Source organism: Pongo pygmaeus, chromosome 6 (genome assembly GCF_028885625.2).
Source record: "Pongo pygmaeus isolate AG05252 chromosome 6, NHGRI_mPonPyg2-v2.0_pri, whole genome shotgun sequence".
Taxonomy (NCBI): Eukaryota; Metazoa; Chordata; class Mammalia; order Primates; family Hominidae; genus Pongo; species Pongo pygmaeus.
In genome coordinates, this window is record NC_072379.2 from 105,711,644 (window position 1) to 105,733,235 (window position 21,592).

General features: G+C 36.6%; 1 protein-coding gene across 1 annotated transcript in view; it reads left to right on the forward strand.

Moving 5' to 3' along the window:
• PRKAR2B (protein kinase cAMP-dependent type II regulatory subunit beta) overlaps positions 1–16,316 on the forward strand; it is a 117,273-nt gene extending 100,957 nt beyond the window's left edge. The window contains exons 6-11 of the mRNA XM_054495493.2: positions 1,054–1,207; positions 5,757–5,858; positions 8,005–8,079; positions 11,825–11,890; positions 12,027–12,165; positions 14,271–16,316. Of these exons, the coding sequence (XP_054351468.1) occupies positions 1,054–1,207; positions 5,757–5,858; positions 8,005–8,079; positions 11,825–11,890; positions 12,027–12,165; positions 14,271–14,404 (670 nt within the window). The 3' untranslated portion in view covers positions 14,405–16,316. The remainder of the gene's footprint in view (positions 1–1,053; positions 1,208–5,756; positions 5,859–8,004; positions 8,080–11,824; positions 11,891–12,026; positions 12,166–14,270) is intronic.
• The last annotated feature ends 5,276 nt before the right edge of the window (positions 16,317–21,592 follow it).

The following is a 21,592-nucleotide window of genomic DNA, read 5'->3' on the forward strand; positions in this document are numbered from 1 at the left end:
AACAAGAGTGTTTATATTGCAGTGAAACTTTATTTACAAAAGCAGGTAGCCAGTTTGTGGGCTATAGTTTGCCAACCTCTGCCGTAGATTATAAAGGACCCTAGTAAGTTTTGTAGAGTAGTGGCTAACCAAATTGCTATAGCTAGATTCTTTTTAAAAAGTTATTTTCTTCTGATCACAAAAGTAATAATATGTTAATGTTACAAACAGAAACTCTTAAATTAGATAGCCAATGTGCCTAGAATCCCTCACTATTCTTATGCTCTTAGGTAACTACAGTCAGTGGTTTGATAAATGTTTCTTCAGATGATTTTCTTTCTTTTTTTTAAGGTTAATTTTTTATAGAGATGGGATCTTGCTATGTTGCCCAGGCTGGTCTTGAACTCCTAGGCTCAAGTGATCCTCCTACCTTGGACTTCCAGATTGCTGGAATTACAGGTGTAAGTAAGCCACCACACCCAGCCTCTTCAGATGATTTGTTTGTTTGTTTGTTTGTTTTTTGAGATGGAGTTTTGCTCTTGTTGCCCAGGCTGGAGTGCAATGGCACAATCTTGGCTCACTGCAACCTCCGTCTCCCAGGTTCAAGCGATTCTCCTTCCTCAGCCTCCCGAATAGCTGAGATTATGGGATCCCACCATCACACCCGGCTAATATTTTGTGTTTTTAGTAGAGACAGGGTTTCACCATGTTGGCCAGGCTGGTCTCAAACTCCTAACCTCAGGTGATCCGCCCGCCTCAGCCTCCCAAAGTGCTGTGATTACAGGCATGAGGCCCGGCCTCTCCAGATGGTTTTTTACGCATATACTATTTGGTTGTAGTCTTTAGTTATAGTTTTATCATTCGTTATTCCAAATTTTTATTGTTTAGTCCCATTTTTCCCAGCAGGCACATGGTCTGGAACAGATGGCACAGATCGATTGCCCTTTATTGTCATCGGAGGGGATAAACAGGCTGGAAATAAGATTTTTATTTCACAGGGCTCTTTTCTGAAATAATGTTTTATTTTAATGAGATTTTATTTGAATTAACCTCCAATATACATATGTCCAACAGAGGCACATTTGATATTTATGTGAAATGTGATGGTGTTGGAAGATGTGTTGGTAACTATGATAATCGTGGGAGTTTCGGCGAACTGGCCTTAATGTACAATACACCCAGAGCAGCTACAATCACTGCTACCTCTCCTGGTGCTCTGTGGGGTTTGGTGAGTGAAATATTTATTTGACCTGAATGTTATGATTTGTAGCAATTGCTATGACAGTGTTACAAATTGCCACATGTAGTATTTTAATTTAAAGATCATCAGTCATCAGGTAATTTATTAGGCAGCCACTGAATGCTGAACTCTGTAGGGCACTAAGACTGCACTAAGTCAGATCCTCATGTCATTGCCCCCACTCCTCCAGTCCAGTCAGGAGCTTGGGACCTGGTGGCCCAGGAAAGACACTCAGATTCAGAATGCTCCTGTCTTACCCACTCTTAGAAAATAACCAGCCATACAAACACAGCCTTCGGTACTTTTTCTCAGATAGCTTTCTGAGGTAAGTATTATAATCTGATAAAGTTGTGGCTCCCAGAGTGTGGTCCCCTGAACACTGGCAGCTGTATCACTTGGGAACTTTTTAGAAATGCCCATTCTGAGGCCCCACCCACTGATTCTGACCTACTGCATCAGAAATTTGGAGTTTGAGAAACCAGTATAAAAGGATGCTCTTGGTGCTATAAATTGATTGGTAACTACTCTGCATTTAAAAGCAGATGTGTAGGGAAAAAATGCTTGGTGGCTGTGCTCATGTGCCCCACATCAGAATTACCTGGAGTATTTTTTAAAAATCCTCTTACCTAGCCTGATGCGGTGGCTCAAGCCTGTAATCCCAGCACTTTGGGAGGCCGAGGCGGGCGGATCACGAGGTCAGGAGATTGAGACCACGGTGAAAGCCCGTCTCTACTAAAAAATACAAAAAATTAGCCGGGCGCGGTGGCGGGCACCTGTAGTCCCAGCTACTCAGGAGGTTGAGGCAGGAGAATGGCATGAACCCAGGAGGCAGAGCTTGCGGTGAGCTGAGGTTGCACCACTGCACTCCAGCCTGGGCGACAGAGTGAGACTCCGTCTCAAAAAAAAAAAAAAAAAAAAGTCCTCTTACCTAGACCTCATCACAGGCAAATTGATCAGAATCTTCAGCACTGGGACCTGAGCATTAGTACTTTTAAATATATTTCTTAATGTGGTATTCCCGCCAGACTTAAAAGCTGGTTTAAAGATATATTCGGGCAATATTTTCACATATGATAGGATGCAAATTATTAGGCACTACTAAAGCTGCTTCTGAAGGACTGTATTTAAGGTAGTCATTCTCAAACTTTAATATGCTTACAAATCACCTAGGAATCCAGTTAAAATGCAGATTCTGATTCAGTAGTTCTGAGGTGAGGCCTGTGATTTTTGCATTTCTCATCAGCTCCCAGGAGATGGCAGTACTGCCTGATGTCAGGCCAAACTTCAAACAGCATCGATTTAGGGAAATGTTTACAGTATATGTATTTTCTTTTAAAATTGTTGAAAATAGCCCACCCACTAGTTTTGACATGCATTTATTGGGTTATTTCTCTCAAATCCTTTTGTGGAAAGAGAAGAGGTTGAAGTAAATATGAAGTCTGTTAACAGTCTCATTTCCAAGGACTACTGTATATAGCATTATGGAAGTCACACATTATTTAGTCACAGTTCAGCATTTGACTCTGAAGTCAATTCAGCTGATAAAAAAATCTCTTGATCAAAGAGACAAGACATTTTACATTTCTTTTAATTGGAACCAGTTATTATATACTTATTTAAAAATGTGATGAGTCACTTTTTTAAGGTTTAGAAGAAAAGCTGAATTGTCTCAGACAAAAGGAAACTCATCATCTGAAGTGTTTTAAGAACTGTCAGCGATTTGAATACCCAAAGCCAGCAAAGAAAAAACTTCAAACCAGGACAGTCCTTCACCCACAGAAGTGTTTGTTTGCCTGTCATTAAAGTGGTGGGATAAATCTAGCATCTGCCGTGACCTGTTTTATTCAGGAAGGTTTACTTTTCAAATGTAGTCATTCCAGTGGGGTTGCCATGCAGATTCAGATTGTCATATTGTCACACAGTAAGGAAACTGCCTCCTTGCACATCTTCAGAATAAGATCAACTATTTTATAGGTTGGCCTCTTTGAATACTGATAGTTTTTAGCCCTTGTAGAAACCTTAATGGGGTATAAAAGACCCAGAATTTCCTAGTGCACATACTACTTAAGTTCCTAAGATAGGATTAAGCATTTTCAGAGATTTTTAGTAGTCTATACATGTTATTAAATTTTATAAAAATGGGCAGTTTATGATAATCCTCCTGACATATAATAGCTTTCTAAAAAAGTTAGAATAATTAACATAATTACTTAGTATTTCAAGCTTACTTTTTAAGGGTGAGTTGACTAACTATAATAACTCCTTCTCAGGGAGAGTCGAGTTGAAAATAAATTTTTCTTTTAAGGTCAACAGACTGGAGGTCTGCCTTATAAATACAGGTGTGTAAAGATAAGCGAAAAAAGCCTGAGAGAAAAGTCCATTGTAGAGTAGTCTCACTCTGTAAATAATATTTGGTCACTATTAGCCTTAGGGCTAACATGATCTACGTGACTGTACGGATGATTTGGAAAGGTGATTTTTGAAATGGCTTCAGGAAGAAAGTATTTGAAATTCTGGACTTTATATGTCACAGTGGGTGTGAAGAGATAGGTTACTAATGGAAAATTCTTTCTGAGAGATATAACTGATTATGATTAGTTTCTAAATCATTAAGCTATTTTGAGTCTTCTCTGTTTTGCAATAAACGCTGTCCATAAAATGGTGTTATACCTGATTTGCAAACCTGATTATATATCAGAATCACTTTGGGAGCATTTATGAAATACAGATTATTGAGCCCTACATGCAGAGATCTTGAGTCATTAAGGTCTGGTGTCTGAGAAATCTTTTTTAATACTATAGCTTATTCTGATGCAGAGCCAGGCTTGGAAATAATTTCAATATTTGTGCTAATTATCTTGTAAAATTTTCTTTTAAAAAAAGTATTAAGAGTAAAACAAGTCCAAATTACAGCCAATACCAAATTGGGAAACAAGATGTTTAATTTCCTAGTGTCTTAGTCCTTTTGGGCTGCTATGACAGACTGTTATAGAATGGGTGGCTTTAGCAACAAACATTTATTTCTCATGATCTGGACGCTGAGAAGTCCAAGATCAAGGCACCAGAAGATTCGGTGTCTGGTGAGGGGTTGTTTTCCTGTTTAGCAGACAGCATCTTCTACTTGTGTTCTCACATGGTGGAAGGGGCAAGGGAGCTCATTGGGATCTCTTTTATAAGGACATTAATCCCATTCATGAGGGCTCCACCCTCATGACCTAACCGTCTTCCCAAAGGCTCCACCACCTAATACTATCCTGGGTGATTAGGATTTCAACAGAGGGATTTTAGTGATAGAAACATTCAGTTGCAGTCCGTCACACCTAGCGACTTTCATCTATACTGGCATTTGTCTCCATTGCACTAGTTCATTTAAATTCAGCCTTATTATGTTGGCATAAGAAAGAATGAATAAGACCTAGTATTTGGTAGCACAATAGGGTGACCATAGTCAATAATAAAATTGTATATTTTAAAATAAATGTAACTGGATTTTTTGTAACTCAAAGGATAGATGCTTGAGGGGGCATATACCCCATTCTCTATGATGTGCATATTTCATGTTGCATGCCTGTATCAAAACATCTCACGTTCCCCATAAATATACACCTACTATGTACCCAGAAAAATTAAAAATAAAAGTAAAAACATATTAAAATGTTGGCATAGTAATTTATTAAATAATATATCCCAATTTTTACTTTATTAAAATGGTATAATTGTTTATTAATGAATGCTAAGCTAACATAATTATTGAGGCTTTTATTAAAGAATTAAAATATTTTATGAGAAATTATTTAAAATAAAATTTTTAGGAAAGTAATTTTTTGAGCTGTATTCTAAAAATTTTTACTAGTTCTTCAATGGAGTTCTGTATCTTTGAGGGCATGATAGTATAAACAGGAACATTTTAGACTGTGAACATGGTAAACACTGGAATTAGATCTTACTCAAAAACATACTTGTAGTTTCTCTGTGCCTTCACATTAAAAAAAAATTTTTTTATGAGTACATATTATGTGTATATATTTACAGGGTACATAAGCTATTTTGATACCAGCATACAATGTATAATGATCACATCAGGGTAAATGGAGTAGCCATCACTTTAAGCATTTATAATTTCTTTGGGCATACCTCCACATTTTTAAGAAGAAAATTTTGACATAATGTGGATATGAAAAAGAACGTAGAGTACATAACACAGAGTAAAAGAACAGAGTGCTAGTATACATTTTTAAAAATGCTGTGACAGCACCTCCTTGTGGGCAGAGCCCAACATGTTGGTCAGATTTCTGTTATGTATAAAAGTCAACAGATGCTTCCTTTAAAAAAAAAAATGAAAACAGTATTTTGTGTGGTTCTGTATTATATTTTGTGCTTGATGAAATAAAAATATGAAATGAGTTGCATTAAAAGTATAATGATGTTAATCTTTTATTTCAGAGTCTTCAATCATTGTTTCTCGTAGGGAATAAAATAAAACTATTTGTATAGCTTTACCCCCATAAAATTTATCCTTTAACTGTTCTGCCTGTAGGACAGGGTAACCTTCAGGAGAATAATTGTGAAAAACAATGCCAAAAAGAGAAAAATGTATGAAAGCTTTATTGAGTCACTGCCATTCCTTAAATCTTTGGAGGTAAGTATATGTTTATGCTTTTATTTTATTTTGCTTTAAAAGTTTCTGTTTTGCTAGGAATATTTAGTTCTATAGAAAAATTTCTTTGAATAAAAAAATCTATCGATGTTTTTATTTGAAAAGACTAAATGGTAGTGCTAATTTTTATAACTCATTGTTTCTTCTGCTATCTATAATTTCATTTGTTTTGTTATTTGAGAGTAATACATTCCTACCCAGCATCTATAGCAAATTTATATGTGGTCTTTATCTAATAGCAGACTTACTACAATCACATAGATGTAGACAAGAGCCACTAGTTGTAACTTTACAGTGAGGCGTTCTAGATATAGAATGTCCTCTCTGGCCTCTTCCTCTCAGTCATCTTTGCTTTTTATTCCTCTTTTCTTCTCCTCTTAAAACTGGCATTCCAGGCCTCTGTCCTTGGCCTCTTCTCTTTTTAGGATACGCTTACTCACTTGGTGAACATGTCGAATCCCATAGCTTTAAATACAGATGTCCCTTGACTTACTATGGGGTTACCTTACCCCCATTGTGAGTTGAAAATACCATAAATAGAAAATGTATTTAATACACCTAAACTACGGAACATTCTAGCTCAGCCTAGCCTACCTGAAACATGCTTAGGACACTCACATCAGCCTACAGCTGGGAACAGTCACCTGGCAGCACAGTGCACTGGAGAGCATGGGTTGTTCACCTCATTGTGGTGAGGCTGGCTTGGGTGTCATGGCTCTCTGCCTGGCATTGTACTGCATATCGCTAGCCTGGGAGATCGAAACTCAAAATTTGAAATATAGTTTCTGTCGCTTTCAAACAACTGTAAGGTTGAAAAATCATTAATCGAGCCATTGTAAGTCAGGGATCATCTGTACTGTCCATATATTGATGCTTCTTAAAATTGATATCACTGGGCAAGGCCCCTCCCTTGAAGGTCAGACTTACTTATCCAACTGCAAATGTAAGATCTCCTCTCAGATGTCTAATAGACATCTCAAACCTAATATGTCCCAAATCTACTCCTTTTCTCTTTCCCCGCAGATGGCAACATATCCTTCCAGTGTCTCAGGCCAGAAACCTTCGAGTTAGCACTGACTCATCTGAACCACCATCACCTATCACCTCTTGCCTGGTTAATTGCAGAATAATCTTTTAAAATCCCTGGTTGTGGCACTGCTCTGTTTAAGCTCCTCCTCACATGGCCTCTAAGGCTCTGCACAGTCTGTCCCATTCCCCCACCCATTTTCCCCAACCTCATTTCCTACTGCTCCACACTCATCATCTCTCTGTTGACACATCAGCTTCTTGCCACTCCTCAAACACACCTGTCCCATACCCACTTTGGGGTCTTCGTACTTGCCGTCTGTCTGGAATGTCTCCCTACACAGCTGCAGGGCTCCTTCATTTCTCAGCCCAGATGTCTTCTCAATGAGACCAGCTCTTAGGTTTTTATCTTTGAAGGTAGAGACTTAGAGAGTAGGTTGTTGTTACCCTAAAAATTCAACTTCATTTTCCATACTTCATCATTAAATTAAATGCTTTTCTATTTCTTCACTGTCATATTTGAAGTATTTTGAGAGTAATTAAAGACAGGCATGTATATGTACCCACAACATCTTATAAAATGGCAAGTGTCAAAACAGCAGTGCTTCTCCTTTTGAATGTCTCTGTTGGATTATCAGCTTGCACCTGGTAGAAATTTTGTCCACATCACACAGTGCGTGGTAGACAGCTGATCTTTTCCAGCAGCTTATTTCTTTAAATAAAAGTAGGTCAGGGATTGGAAATCTGGTGCCTTCAGAGCTAGGCAGGTAACACAGAGAAGAAAACTAAGCCAGGAAGGGACTTTGGCAGATTGGAGAACATGTATTTCATTAAAGAAACAGCTGCTATCCCACCATAGTTTTATTGTTGCCCTGTGGAAATATGGGCTATGTGATGCTGATTTTTCAAGAGAAGCTGGAGATCCAATTTTTATGAAAAATTATTTTAAAATGCTGGCTGGTAATTAGTGCAACAAACACATATACAACCTACACACTGCTCGATTTATTTGGCCTGTAGGCTACCAGTTTTTTACTTCTGAAATAGATAAGCTTACCCAGTTAATTTGTTTCTATTTAATATTGTCTTTCTTTCTTTGTAGTTTTCTGAACGCCTGAAAGTAGTAGATGTGATAGGCACCAAAGTATACAACGATGGAGAACAAATCATTGCTCAGGTATGATATTTTGAAATGTAATTCAGTTTAGGGTTATATTCCAAAAGGTTCGTGTAGTGGTAGATCTTGATAAACTTTTCATGTTTCTAAAATTAGTATGCAGTGATGGGTTAAATAAATATTACTTCTACCAAATGACCTATTAAAAATGGTTTCATTTATAGTCATTACTCTATTGAATATTTTTGTTTATGTAATTAACTCCTAATGAATATGTATTAAACCATCAAATGGTTTTCTGCATCATTGTAGTCATTTATAAGAGGAAAAAACAGGTGAATGTTCCATGACATTAATGAGGACCCAGGAAGTACACTGGAAAATTCTACAGAGTTTTGCATGATCAGTTCATGATGAAAATTCCTGAGGCTGCTCCTTGATAAAATTCACCAAGAAAGGAACACACTGCAACATATACTGTTTTGGCTTCCAAGACTACATGTGGGTCAACATGTTATTTAATCCCTAATACTTTTCTAAGATCCCAGCTGGAACCAATAATATTAGATACCTGGGTTGGAGTAGGGCTACCAAAAGTAGAATTTGTGAAGACTGTTGAAGTTCACAGGTAAGGCATGCAGATGATAGTATTTTGTTTCCTAGTTATATTTTTGAAGCACTAAGCAAATGATTAAAATGGATTTTTAATAGTTTCTGTAATTTTTGTATCACAGCCTTAGACTGTTTTGTGCTCTTTATCTGAAATGCAGTCTCTTCCTTTATATGGGAAACAAGATTCAAGGTCTTTGAGATTGAGAAAAAGAATTGTTTTAGAAGACAAATACTTAAGTAAATCTTTCAATCAACACCCCTCTCCCATTGCTGAGTGTGTGTGTGTGTGTGTGTGTGTGTGTGTGTGTATGTGTGTGTGAGAGCATTCAGGGATTGGGAAGAAATGGAGTCAAGCAGGGTTAAAGTTCTACTATATAAACTGGTAAATAACAAAGCAAAGAGCATGTTTTAAATGATTTTTAAAGGTTTTATTTTGAAATAATTATAGATTCACAGGAAGTTGCAAAAATAGTTTTGAGAGGTCCCATGTACTCTTCACCCAGTTTCTCCTAATGCATCTTGCATCACTATTAATAACAATATAAAAACTAGGAAAATGACGTTGGCATAATTCACAGACCATATTCAGTTTTCACCAGTTTTACATACACTTAGAGCATGCTTTAAAAATAGTTAAAAATTACTCAGCAGTTAATAGACCTATTATGATTCAGAACACTCGAAAACTTAATATGAAGCTTTTATGAAAACCTGATACAAGAATAAGGGAAAGGAGATATGCTATACTTAGGGTTTGTTAAGGATATTCTTACATATTTGTTGTCTTTTAAGCATTTATAAATATACATATATGTGCACTATATTCTAAAAATCTAAATTCAACATTTATTTTTGTGATAGAATCAGATGCTAAACTTCTTGAATTTGTATTAAGGAGTTTTGAAATATTTTAAGTTTCTCCAGAATCACTTTGAGAGGCTTAGAAAAGTCAGTGTCTGTATTATTATCTTCCATATTGTATTGTTTAATTCAGACTGCATCATTGGAGATCAAGGCAGAGTTCATTAAGAAACAAAAGCAAGAAAGAATAGGTATATGGGTAGAAATAGCAACACTTTTCTTTTAGAAGTCCTTCCAAAGCCTTGAAATGGAATGTCAGTAGGCTAGCATGTCAGAGTTTGGTCCTCAGTTGACTGTAGTGAAAATGTCAAGGCCCACATCTGCTGCTTCCGGCTCCATCTGGGTGCTTTCTGCCCTTTCAAGTTGATGGGTTATTTTGGGTCATCACACCAATGCTTGCAATGTTAGGATGATGCAGGGTGCACGTCTCGGCACTTCCTCAGGATCACAGGATCCGCAGACATGTTTCTGCCAACTAAGGGGACACTGCTGGCATACACAGCAGTATTGCCATTTCCAACTATGTATGCTGTTATCTAGGCTGAAATTTGGGTGAAATTCTTACCCCAGTGTTGTCACATTTTCTTGGTTTTTAGCAGAAATACAGTGGTAGAGAATATATTATTTCAAGGCCAGGCACAGTGGCTCACGCCTGTAATCCCAGCACTTTGGGAAGCTGAGGCAGGTAGATCACATCAAGGTCAGGAGTTCGAGACCAGCCTGGCCAACATGGTGAAACCCCATCTCTAATAAAAATACAAAAAAATAAATAAATACGGGTTCTAGATCCCTGAGGAATTGCCACACTGTCCTCCAAAATGGTTGAACCAATCTGCATTCCTACCAACAGTGCAAAAGCATTCCTGTTTCTCCACAGCCTCACCAGCATCTATCGTTGCTTGACTTTTTAATAATTGCCATTCTGACTGGCGTGAGATGGTATCTCATTATGGTTTTGATTTGCATTTCTCTAATGATCAGTAATGATCTTTTTTTCATTTTTTTTTGGCTGCATAAATATCTTCTTTTGAGAAGTGTCCGTTCATATCCTGTGCCCACTTTTTGATGGCAGAAATACCATTTGACCCAGAAAACCCATTACTGGGTATATACCCAAAGGAATATAAATCATTCTGCTGTAAAGACACATGCACACATATGTTTACTGCAGCACTATTTACAATAACAAAGACATGGAACCAACCCAAATGCCCACCAGTGATAGACTGGATAAAGAAAACGTGGTACATATATACCATGGAGTACTATGCAGCCATATAAAAGAATGAGATAATGTCCTTTGCAGGACATGGATGAAGCTGGAAGCCATCATTCTTAGCAGACTAACACAGGAGTAGAAAACTAAACACCGAATGTTCTCACTCATAAGTGGGAGTTGAACAATGAGAACACATGGACACAGGGAGGGGAACATCACACACCGGGGCCTGTCAGGGGGTGGGGAGTGAAGGTAGGGAGAGTATTAGGACAGAAACCTAATGCATGCCGGGCTTAAAACCAAATGACAGGTTGATAGGTATAGCAAACCTCCATGGCACATGTATACCTGTGTAACAAACCTGCATGTTCTCCACATGTATCCCTGATTTAAAATAAAATTTTAAAAAAAGGAAAAAAAATTAGCTGGGTGTGGTAGCACACGCCTGTAATCCCAGCTACTTGGGAGGGTGAGGTGGGAGAGTCGCCTGAATCCAGGAGGTGGAGGCTGCAGTGAGCCGAGATTGCACCACTGTACTCCAGCCTGGGTGACAGAGCGAGACTCCATCTTGAGGGGGAAAAAAGAAAGTATTATTTCAAATAATTTTACAAATGAAATCATTACTACATAATTGTCCATCAGAACCTCTTGATTTAGGGCTGGGTGTGGTGGCTCATGCCTGTAGTCCCAGCATTTTGGGAAGCCGAGGCTGGCGGATCACGAGGTCAGGAGATTGAGACCATCCTGGCTAACACGTTGAAACACCGTCTCTACTAAAAATACAAATAAATTAGCCGGGCATGGTGGCAGACGCCTGTAGTCCCAGCCACTCAGGAGGTTGAGGCAGGAGAATGGCGTGAACCCGGGAGGCGGAGCTTGCAGTGAGCAGAGATCGCGCCACTGCATTCCAGTCTGGGCAACAGAGAGAGACTGCGTCTCAAAAAAAAAACCTCTTGATTTAGAAACCGAGATAGCTTGTTCCCATAGGATTTCACTTTTCAGGTGAATATCTGTACTTTGGGGTTGGATCAATTTTAGGGATATGAAAGGTAACAAGATTGTTGTCAATTAATTTGCATTTTCACCATCTATTTTTGTTATTTGTTCTGATAGGGAGATTCGGCTGATTCTTTTTTCATTGTAGAATCTGGAGAAGTGAAAATTACTATGAAAAGAAAGGTAAGCATTCTAAGTCCTCAGAACCCACATACTGTTAGCAAGGAACACAACAGATCTACTTTTTGATGTTTAGACTGAGGTTGATTTTATTTTTCATAAGCTGAGGAAAAGCTCATCTTTTTAATTGCCTTGTCAGGGTAAATCAGAAGTGGAAGAGAATGGTGCAGTAGAAATCGCTCGATGCTCGCGGGGACAGTACTTTGGAGAGCTTGCCCTGGTAACTAACAAACCTCGAGCAGCTTCTGCGCACGCCATTGGGACTGTCAAATGTTTAGGTAGGGATTGCACCAGTGGGCGTGCTTCTGCTGGTTGAACTTATGTCTGCATTTTATGTATTCATGTTGAGTGAATCATTTTATTGGGTTCACAGGTTTTGTGGTCCCCACAAAAGGTAACAAGATTAGGACTCATTGCCTCATAAAATCAATTTGTGGAAGCCATTTTTTCTTTGAAATTTTTACATCCAGATACATTTTGCTCTTTTGTGTATATATGAAATAACATCCCATATTAGTCATTAAAATAAGAGTTCCAAGTACCACGTTTTATATGGAATCTCTCAAATAAGCAACATGTGCTGTGTTCCTCAAAAGAGAAGGCTAAGGTGTACTATTTTTATAAAGTCCGTTATTAAGATCTGCGGGGAATGCTAAGATGTTGTGAGAATCCTTACTCATTACAGTATTGGGACACAAAGGTTCAGGTTTGTCAAAGCACAGTCAAATGTTCTTTGCTGTTCAGTTGTTATTACTATTTTACCAGAGTAGCTTGGCAGAAATGTCGTCTTCAGGTGCAGACATCTGTATATATCTGAGACTGTATATCTGAGAAATCACTTACTTTGATAAGAAAATACAGTTCAGAAGGTGGCAATATGGAGGGTATTTTAAGAAAATTGATCCCACAGTTATTACCCTCTCTGCTTTTCATCCATAATTCAATAGAATAAACTTAGTTTAATGCTTTTAAGATTTGCAAGGATCCTTTGAATTAACTTCTTAGAGAAGTCATTCTTTAAAAGGTTTTAAATAAGTATAATATTAATCAAGTGTTAAATTTGGACGGAAGAGAAGATGATTAGAAACTGACAGGTAATTTCCCTGAGTAGGACTATTAGAAAGAGTAAAGGTGAGTGAGTGAAAGTCTATTAGAAAGAGTAAAGGTGAGTGAGTGAAAGTCTGTTATGAAAGAGTAAAGGTGAGGTGAGTGAAAGTCTGTTAATTTTTTTTCAATAATAGATTATTATACTCACATCAAAGAAAACCTGAGAAATACAGAAAATGTAGGAAAAAACATACCACCGCCACTCAGTGATTTCTGCTATTATAATTCCTTCTTGTCCTTTTTATTTGTGTGGGCTTCCAGTTATTAAACAGTTTTCCAAACAACTTTTAAAGTTCATTATAGCTTAGGAATGTTCTTATTTTATTACACCAAATTTTAAAATTCTTTTCGGTAAATATATACATGATAAATTAATCATTCCTTAGTGGTAAATACTTTGAAGGTTTTGGCTCCAGCTTTTTGGTGGGGAGCAATTTTTTGTGCATAGAAGAGTTTTCTGTATTATAGGAGTTTTCCTTAGAAATGGTTTTCAGGAGTGGGTTTTTAAAAAATTAACTTTTGACACATATTGCCAGATTACTTTTATTTGTACTAATTTACATGCTACTAGCAGTGCCATAATGCCCATTCACCCTATTCTTGTAAACATTGCCTTTTTTGTCTTTGCTAATTTAAAAGGCAAAGAAGATATATTTTAATTTGTACTTTTATGTATAGTGTATGATCATATTTTCTATCTATATATTATAAATCCAGTTTTAAAATCCAGGAGACAGGCAAGCAAAGTGATTTCTAGCATGTACTTATAGAAGTAAACAAAAGCATTATGTCAGCTGCCATTTTTGGATTGCATAGACATAGTATGGCAGCAAAACTTACAAAAGGTTAACACTTGGCCTTAACAACATGGCATTTTAAACCCTGAGAAGGGAACACAAGATAGAAAACACTCTTGTGCCACCTTTGAGGAGTTCACATTGCTAAGGTGGAGACAGCACATTTATTTTTTAAAATTCTAAGGTCTTTCCATGATAGTCCCTCATTCTTTTCTCACCTTGGACCAGGAACCTCCCACCAACTTAGCATTGCTCATCATATTGCCGAGGGACTGCAGAGTGTGGCCCAAGAGTGTGGCCCTGGCTGCTTCCTTTTTCAAGCGGAACATTTTTATCATTATGCTTTTTCTTGTATTTTATAGTATTTACCTAAAATATCATTGCATTATTGATATATATGGAGTCGATACCGTAAATGACTTAGAAATTCTGCAGATTTGCAAAGAATGTTATTTAAAAAAAATCTTCTCTTTTCTTAGCAATGGATGTGCAAGCATTTGAAAGGCTTCTGGGACCTTGCATGGAAATTATGAAAAGGAACATCGCTACCTATGAAGAACAATTAGTTGCCCTGTTTGGAACAAACATGGATATTGTTGAACCCACTGCATGAAGCAAAAGTATGGAGCAAGACCTGTAGTGACAAAATTACACAGTAGTGGTTAGTCCACTGAGAATGTGTTTGTGTAGATGCCAAGCATTTTCTGTGATTTCAGGTTTTTTCCTTTTTTTACATTTACAACGTATCAATAAACAGTAGTGATTTAATAGTCAATAGGCTTTAACATCACTTTCTAAAGAGTAGTTCAGAAAAAAATCAACATACTGATAAAATGACTTTGTACTCCACAAAATTATGACCGAAAGGTTTATTAAAATGATTGTAATATATAGAAAGTATCTGTGTTTAAGAAGATAATTAAAGGATGTTATCATAGGCTATATGTGTTTACTTATTCAGACTGATACCATATTAGTGACTATCCCCATGTAAGAGGGCACTTGGCAATTAAACATGCTACACAGCATGGCATCACTTTTTTTTTTATAACTCATTATACACAGTAAAATTTTAATGATTTTTGTTTTAAAGTTTTCTAGCTTGATAAGTTATGTGCTGGCCTTGGCCTATTGGTGAAATGGTATAAAATATCATATGCAGTTTTAAAACTTTTTATATTTTTGCAATAAAGTACATTTTGACTTCGTTGGCATAATGTCAGTAACCTACATATTCCAGTGGTTTTATGGACAGGCAATTTATTCGTTACGATAATAAGGAAAACAGTGTTTTAGATGAGAGATCATTAACGCATTTTTCCCTCATCAAGCATATATCTGCTTTTTTTTATTTTGTAATTCTCTGTATTCTATATCTTTAAAAATTTGATCTTGACATTTAATGTCACAAAGTTTTGTTTTTTTAAAAAGTGATTTAAACTTAAGATCCGACATTTTTTGTATTCTTTAAGATTTTACACCTAAAAAATCTCTCCTATCCCAAAAATAATTTGGGATCCTTATCAGCATGCCCACAGTTTATTTCTTTGTTCTTCACTAGGCCTGCATAATACAGTCCTATGTAGACATGTGTTCCCTTGGGTTTCTGTTCTTCCTTAGGATGGTTGCCAACACACAGTCTCATTGATCAGCAGTCAATATGGGTTTTTTTTTTTTTTAATTCTTAAAAACATCCTCTAGAGGAATAGAAACAAATTTTTATGAGCATAACCCTATATAAAGACAAAATGAATTTCTGCCCTTACCATATATACCATTAGGCCTTGCCATTGCTTTAATGTAGACTCATAGTTGAAATTAGTGCAGAATGAACTCAGATGTACTAGATTTTCATTGTTCATTGATATGCTCAGTATGCTGCCACATAAGATGAATTTAATTATATTCAACCAAAGCAATATACTCTTACGTGATTTCTAGGCCCCATGACCCAGTGTCTAGAGACATTAATTCTAACCAGTTGTTTGCTTTTAAATGAGTGATTTCATTTTGGGAAACAGGCTTCAAATGGATATATATACATGGGTAAAATTACTCTGTGCTAGTGTAGTCTTATTAGAGAATGTTTATGGTCCCACTTGTATATGAAAATGTGGTTAGAATGTTAATTGGATAATGTATATATAAGAAGTTAAAGTATGTAAAGTATAACTTCAGCCACATTTTTAGAACACTGTTTAACATTTTTGCAAAACCTTCTTGTAGGAAAAGAGAGCTCTCTACATGAAGATGACTTGTTTTATATTTCAGATTTTATTTTAAAAGCCACGTCTGTTACACAAGAAAAAACACAACTCCAGATTCCTGGTTCATCATTCTGTATTCTTACTCACTTTTTCAAGTTATCTATTTTGTTGCATAAACTAATTGTTAATTATTCATGGAACAGCAAACGCCTGTTTAATAAAGAACTTTGATCAAGGCTATAAATGCCACTTACATTATTTTCAGTATTGTTGGTTATATTTAAATTTTCCTTAATAAAGCACACTTTTATAATAAAATACATGAATTACTGTTTTTCATACTTTTTTGCTTGTTTCTTTAAAGTTTTCTGATGTGCATAATGCATAATTCATTGAAAAGCATGATAGCAATGTGGCATGTGGAAGCTAACCCCCAGGGCATAACATAGAAAGTATGGTTCTGTATGGCAATAGGTTTTTTAAATTATTAGCTATTCATCATGTGTGGGAGAAATAATTGTGGTGTGTTGCAGATTTATTTGGCCATTTAGAATAACCAAATAAATCTGGCTAACTAGGAATTTATGTGTAAAATTATCTGATTAAAACAGCTCAAGTTTGACTTGTGGATGTCATTATTTAATTATTAATCAACACTCCTTACTATGTGAGAATTCTCTGTTGACCATTCATTCAAGGACAGAGCCTCTCGTGTATCATGCGTGGCTAAGGAAAGGGGTGAGGACTTTTTCCCCAAGAGTGACGATGCTTTCCCTTGTTTTAAATAAAGGGGTGTGTGTGTGTGTGTGTGTGTGTGTAAAGGGGTGTGTGTGTGTGTGTGTAAAGGGGTGGGTGTGTGTGTGTGTAAAGGGGTGGGTGTGTGTGTGTGTGTAAAGGGGTGTGTGTGTGTGTGTGTGTGTGTTGTTTTCTGCATATCCATATGTACTAGGGCTTAGTGCAGATATTTTAACATACACATTACCTGTGACCCAACTTAGGTGAATGTATATGTGTTACCATTAGGATTAGTATTATAAACTCTGGCTAAATGCCATTTAAAATGCTTTAAAAGGCCGGGCACCGTGGCTCATGCCTGTAAACCCAGGACTTTGGGGGCTGAGGCAGGAGGATCATGAGGTCAAGAGATCGAGACCATCCTGGCCAATATAGTGAAACCTCGTCTCTACTAAAAATACAAAAATTAGCTGGGCGTGGTGGCACACACCTGTAGTCCCAGCTACTCAGGAGGCTGACGCAGGAGACTCACTTGAACCCGGGAGGCAGAAGTTGGAGTGAGCCGAGATTGTGCCACTGCACTCCAGCCTGGCGACAGAGCGAGACTCCGTCTATAAAACAAACAAGCTTAAAAATTCTTCAAGTGAAACGGCATGAAGCAAGCGACTTCGGATTTTATTGAAACGTAAGATTTAAAAACATGCTGTGTTCTTTCCCTTTCCAAAGCATCTTTAAAGATACTGATAGAATTTTTCCTTTCTCAAAAAACATTATAAAGGATGAGATGACCTTTGCCATTCTTAAGGAAAATTAATACTGTGTAGGCCTAGAGAGGTGAGTCATACATCTGGATTAAGGCAGAGCTTTGTTAAATTGCTGGACGGGATTCTTAACAAAAAAAAAAAAAAAAAAAAATTACTACGTAAGAGAAATATAGATTTAAGGAATGCTGGCTTCTAAAATTTAGTGTTTGGTATAGCCTGATGCCAAGTATCAGAAAGAATTTTGACAAAAAAGGAAGAATTGGAATGAGTTGAGACAACCTTACCTGTTCTAGAATACTTTTAAAGGCAGCAAAACTGGTTGAATAGACTATAGAGTTGTTCATCTTCACAGGTATAAAAACCCTTTAAAAGTGTAATGAATTATGGAAATATAAGCAGTAAAGTATGCCAGTTATTTGCATAAGACTCGTGTCAAGCAATAACTATGAGACCTTAAATCAGTTCAATTTGTATACCTAAGGACAATCAATGACTTCACTAAAGTCATTTACTTCGTGAGTCAATGGCAGAACTTATGGAAAATTGAGATCTATTGATTCCTCATCCAATTCATGGCCTCATATATTTTCCCAAATAATGTTAATGAGCCTGGCATATAAATTTGTGTATAGTTTCAAATGCAGAGAATAAGATTATTTCGAGAGGAAAACTTTTGATGTGACCAACAGATCTGGGTCGGTCTTCATCTTTTTATGCTCCAAATTTATAAATATAAAATTGCCTAGAAAATCCTGAAGAAGTATGTATCACATATATAGGAAAATGTGGTGATATATGATAGGGAGGTAATGTCTACACCACAAAAATGAATGCTACCTACCAAGGAGGTGGTTTTCCCAGATTTTGATGTAACCGTAGCCTGAGTCTCATCATTTTTCCAAATATTAAAAAATGCTACTAGAAAATGTATATACATTAAATCATGTTTTGTCAGCACCAATTATAACTGATTCATTATAGCATATAAATGCATTTTTTACTGTCACTGGAAAACAGGAAATGACCTTTTTTTCAGGCACAAGGGAAAGTTTTCTGTGGCTCTTGACTGTAACAACCCAGACATGAAACCCTAAATATTTTCTATTTAACTTGAAAAAAAAGGTTACAAAGTAGACCCTCAAATGAGTTTATGAACAGGAAATATGACCAGTTAAAATCTTAGATAAAGTTGCTATTGATGACTGGTTTTCCATCTTGGTCCTAATCGGAAACCTTCCTAGATCTTGCTGAGGAACAAGAGAATAAACTCTGCATCCCTGAAACTTCATCACCTCTCTTAGGCCAGGGGCTGACATTTAATACAAGTGTACTTCCTTTACATAATGACTATACTCTTGAAGTATATACAAATGACATTTTTTATAAGCCAAGCAATATTTTAAGAAAGGTGCACACTATAAAGACATCTTTGGTAAATCTATTTTCTCATAATTGCACTTTAAAGCTGAACTTAATTAAATATCCTCAACATTTTTATTACTAATGTTCTGTATAACTTGAAGGAGTTGAAGTGTTAATTAGGTTGGTGCAGGAGTAATTGTGGTTTTTGCCATTTTTTTTAATGGTAAAAATGTAAAAATCACAATTACTTTTGCAGCAACCCAATACTTTGTTTGCCTTTGAGTGACTGACACTGTGAGGGAAACAAAAATGAATAATAGTGCTTATCATATAAACATAGCTGGAAGATGAGACATGTTCTCAAATAATAACAATGACTACATAGAGGAAGTGACAGTTAAAGTGCATGCAAGTTATTTAACTAAGTCAAATATTCAGACCAGCATCCTATATATAGTGCTACACTACGCTGTATATGAGAAAATTCATGCTGCTTGTCTCCCCTAACTTTTCATTCATTTGTTCCACAGGTAGGTATTTTTTTGATAGCTTATTATGGACGAGACAAAAAAAAGCACGAGATGGTGACTGATTAGGAGAGAATGTAAATGTGGAGGGGGGACAAATGTAAGCAACAATATTCAGTTTAGCACAGTGTGATAAAAGCGATGTGTGTACTATTCCTACATTTTTTTTTTTTTTTTTTTGAGACGGAGTCTGGCTCTGTCACCCAGGCTGGAGTGCAATGGTGTGATCTCGGCTCACTGAAACCTCTGCCTCCTGGGTTCAAACGTTTCTCCTGCCTCAGCCTCCAGAGTAGCTGGGACTACGGGTGCGCGCCACCACACCCAGCTAATTTTTGTATTTTTAGTAGAGATGGGGTTTCACCATTTCGGCCAGGATGGTTTCGATCTCTTGACCTTGTGATCCACCCACCTCAGCCTCCCAAAGTTCTGGGATTACAGGCATGAGCCACCGTGCCCCACCCTATTCCTACAATTTTAATTGCTCTTTATCCGACTTAATTGCACTTAAAATGAGGTACTTTTTGCTAGCAACTAAACACAGAGAAGGTCCTAGGATACCAAATAGGTGGGAGAAGAAGATACTATGTAAGAGTTTGTGTTAAATAGTTCAGATAACACTAATGATCTCTAGAAAACTTGCAGGACATGAGAATAGTCATTTGAGCTTGATTTTAAACATCGAGAGTGAGATGAAATAGAACTGTTGCCTTCTCTAAATACATTTTCATTTATACCAAATTAGACTTGACAAAAACTTTCTGAGAAAAATTGGGATAAAAAAATGAGTAGTCCTCTCTATGTCCTGAGGATACCCAGGTTTATTTCTCTAGACTTGGACTTCCTAAATGCCAGATGAATATATTCAGCTGCCCAAGGACCTCTGGACTCAAATTTCTTGCCTGCACAGCATGCTCATCACCTGAGGTTGAACCTATCCTTTCCCTTCCTCCCAGTCCCCAAATCTGCTATCCTCTCCAGCATTCCCTCAGTCAATAACATCAGCATAACCACCCTTCCCCAACATACTGCAATTACCCAAGCCGGAGACACAATCATTTTGATTCTTCCCTTTTACGTTGATTTTTCTTCCTAATGTGGTTATAGTGTTAAGTCATTAGCTTATCAGCCACTGAAGAAAGGTCTTGCTTTCTGGTCATCGGAGCAAAATCTAAACTTGAGTTGCATCAAGAACTACGGGAACAGGAGACAGATGACTCAGTTCTAAAATGGCCATCATTAGCTCCTGTGGATTTCATTACAACTTGCCTGAATTACCTGAGTACTTTCAACTAATTAGAAAATTAACTTATTTGAAAGGATAGTAAGGTATATGGAAGGATATTTGTTAGAGTTTAAATATGCAAGATGCTGTCTGAAAACTTTGAGAAGTACTTATTAGACCATACATGTGTTCAATTTCTCCATTTATTGTTCATGTGATTTCATTTGTTTACCTTTTGACAATTCAAAGTGATTATTTTCAATATCAGGCAATGCACGTACTTGAACTTCTCTTTAGTTCAGCAAAGCAGTCATTGGTGTATCAAATATGGTGGAATCAGGGAAACACATTATTTCACTCCTAAATAGGAGTTATCGGTTTTTTGTTTTTCTTCTGTTCGTTTTTTACTATCTCTAACAAATTAGAACTTGATATTTAAGATAACAGGTAACTTTACAAACTGCTGGAAAGACATTTTGATTTGACAATTTCTTGACATTTTTTGCATACATTTTATGTGTGTATATGTGTATATAGATATGGTGACTGTACCAATGAAGAAGAGGTGTTATTTAAAGTAACTGATTTTTTAACGTCAATTTTATCATGGAAACATCTGAAGGATAGTTAAAAACTGTAGTTATATCTTAGTCTGAGAGTATAATTTGCACATGTAAAAATTTCCAAGGAGATCTTACTAGTTTTGTACTTTGATCTTTGTTCTGGCTTATAAGTTGGCTAGTTTTATTGGTCACTCAATTAATGATGATGTCTCTTAAATACACATAAGCTACTAATGTAGTCATTTAGCCCCCCAAGGGAAGTCAGAAGATTGGACTAATTGTCCACTTAAAGGTGTAGCGAATTCTAATACTAGTATTTAATCAGTTGTGACTAAACTATCTAAATTTAACCACATTAAAGACTTGGACAAAAATGAGAAAAAGTGTGCAAAAAATGTTTTCTATCTTTTTATTTTCAATA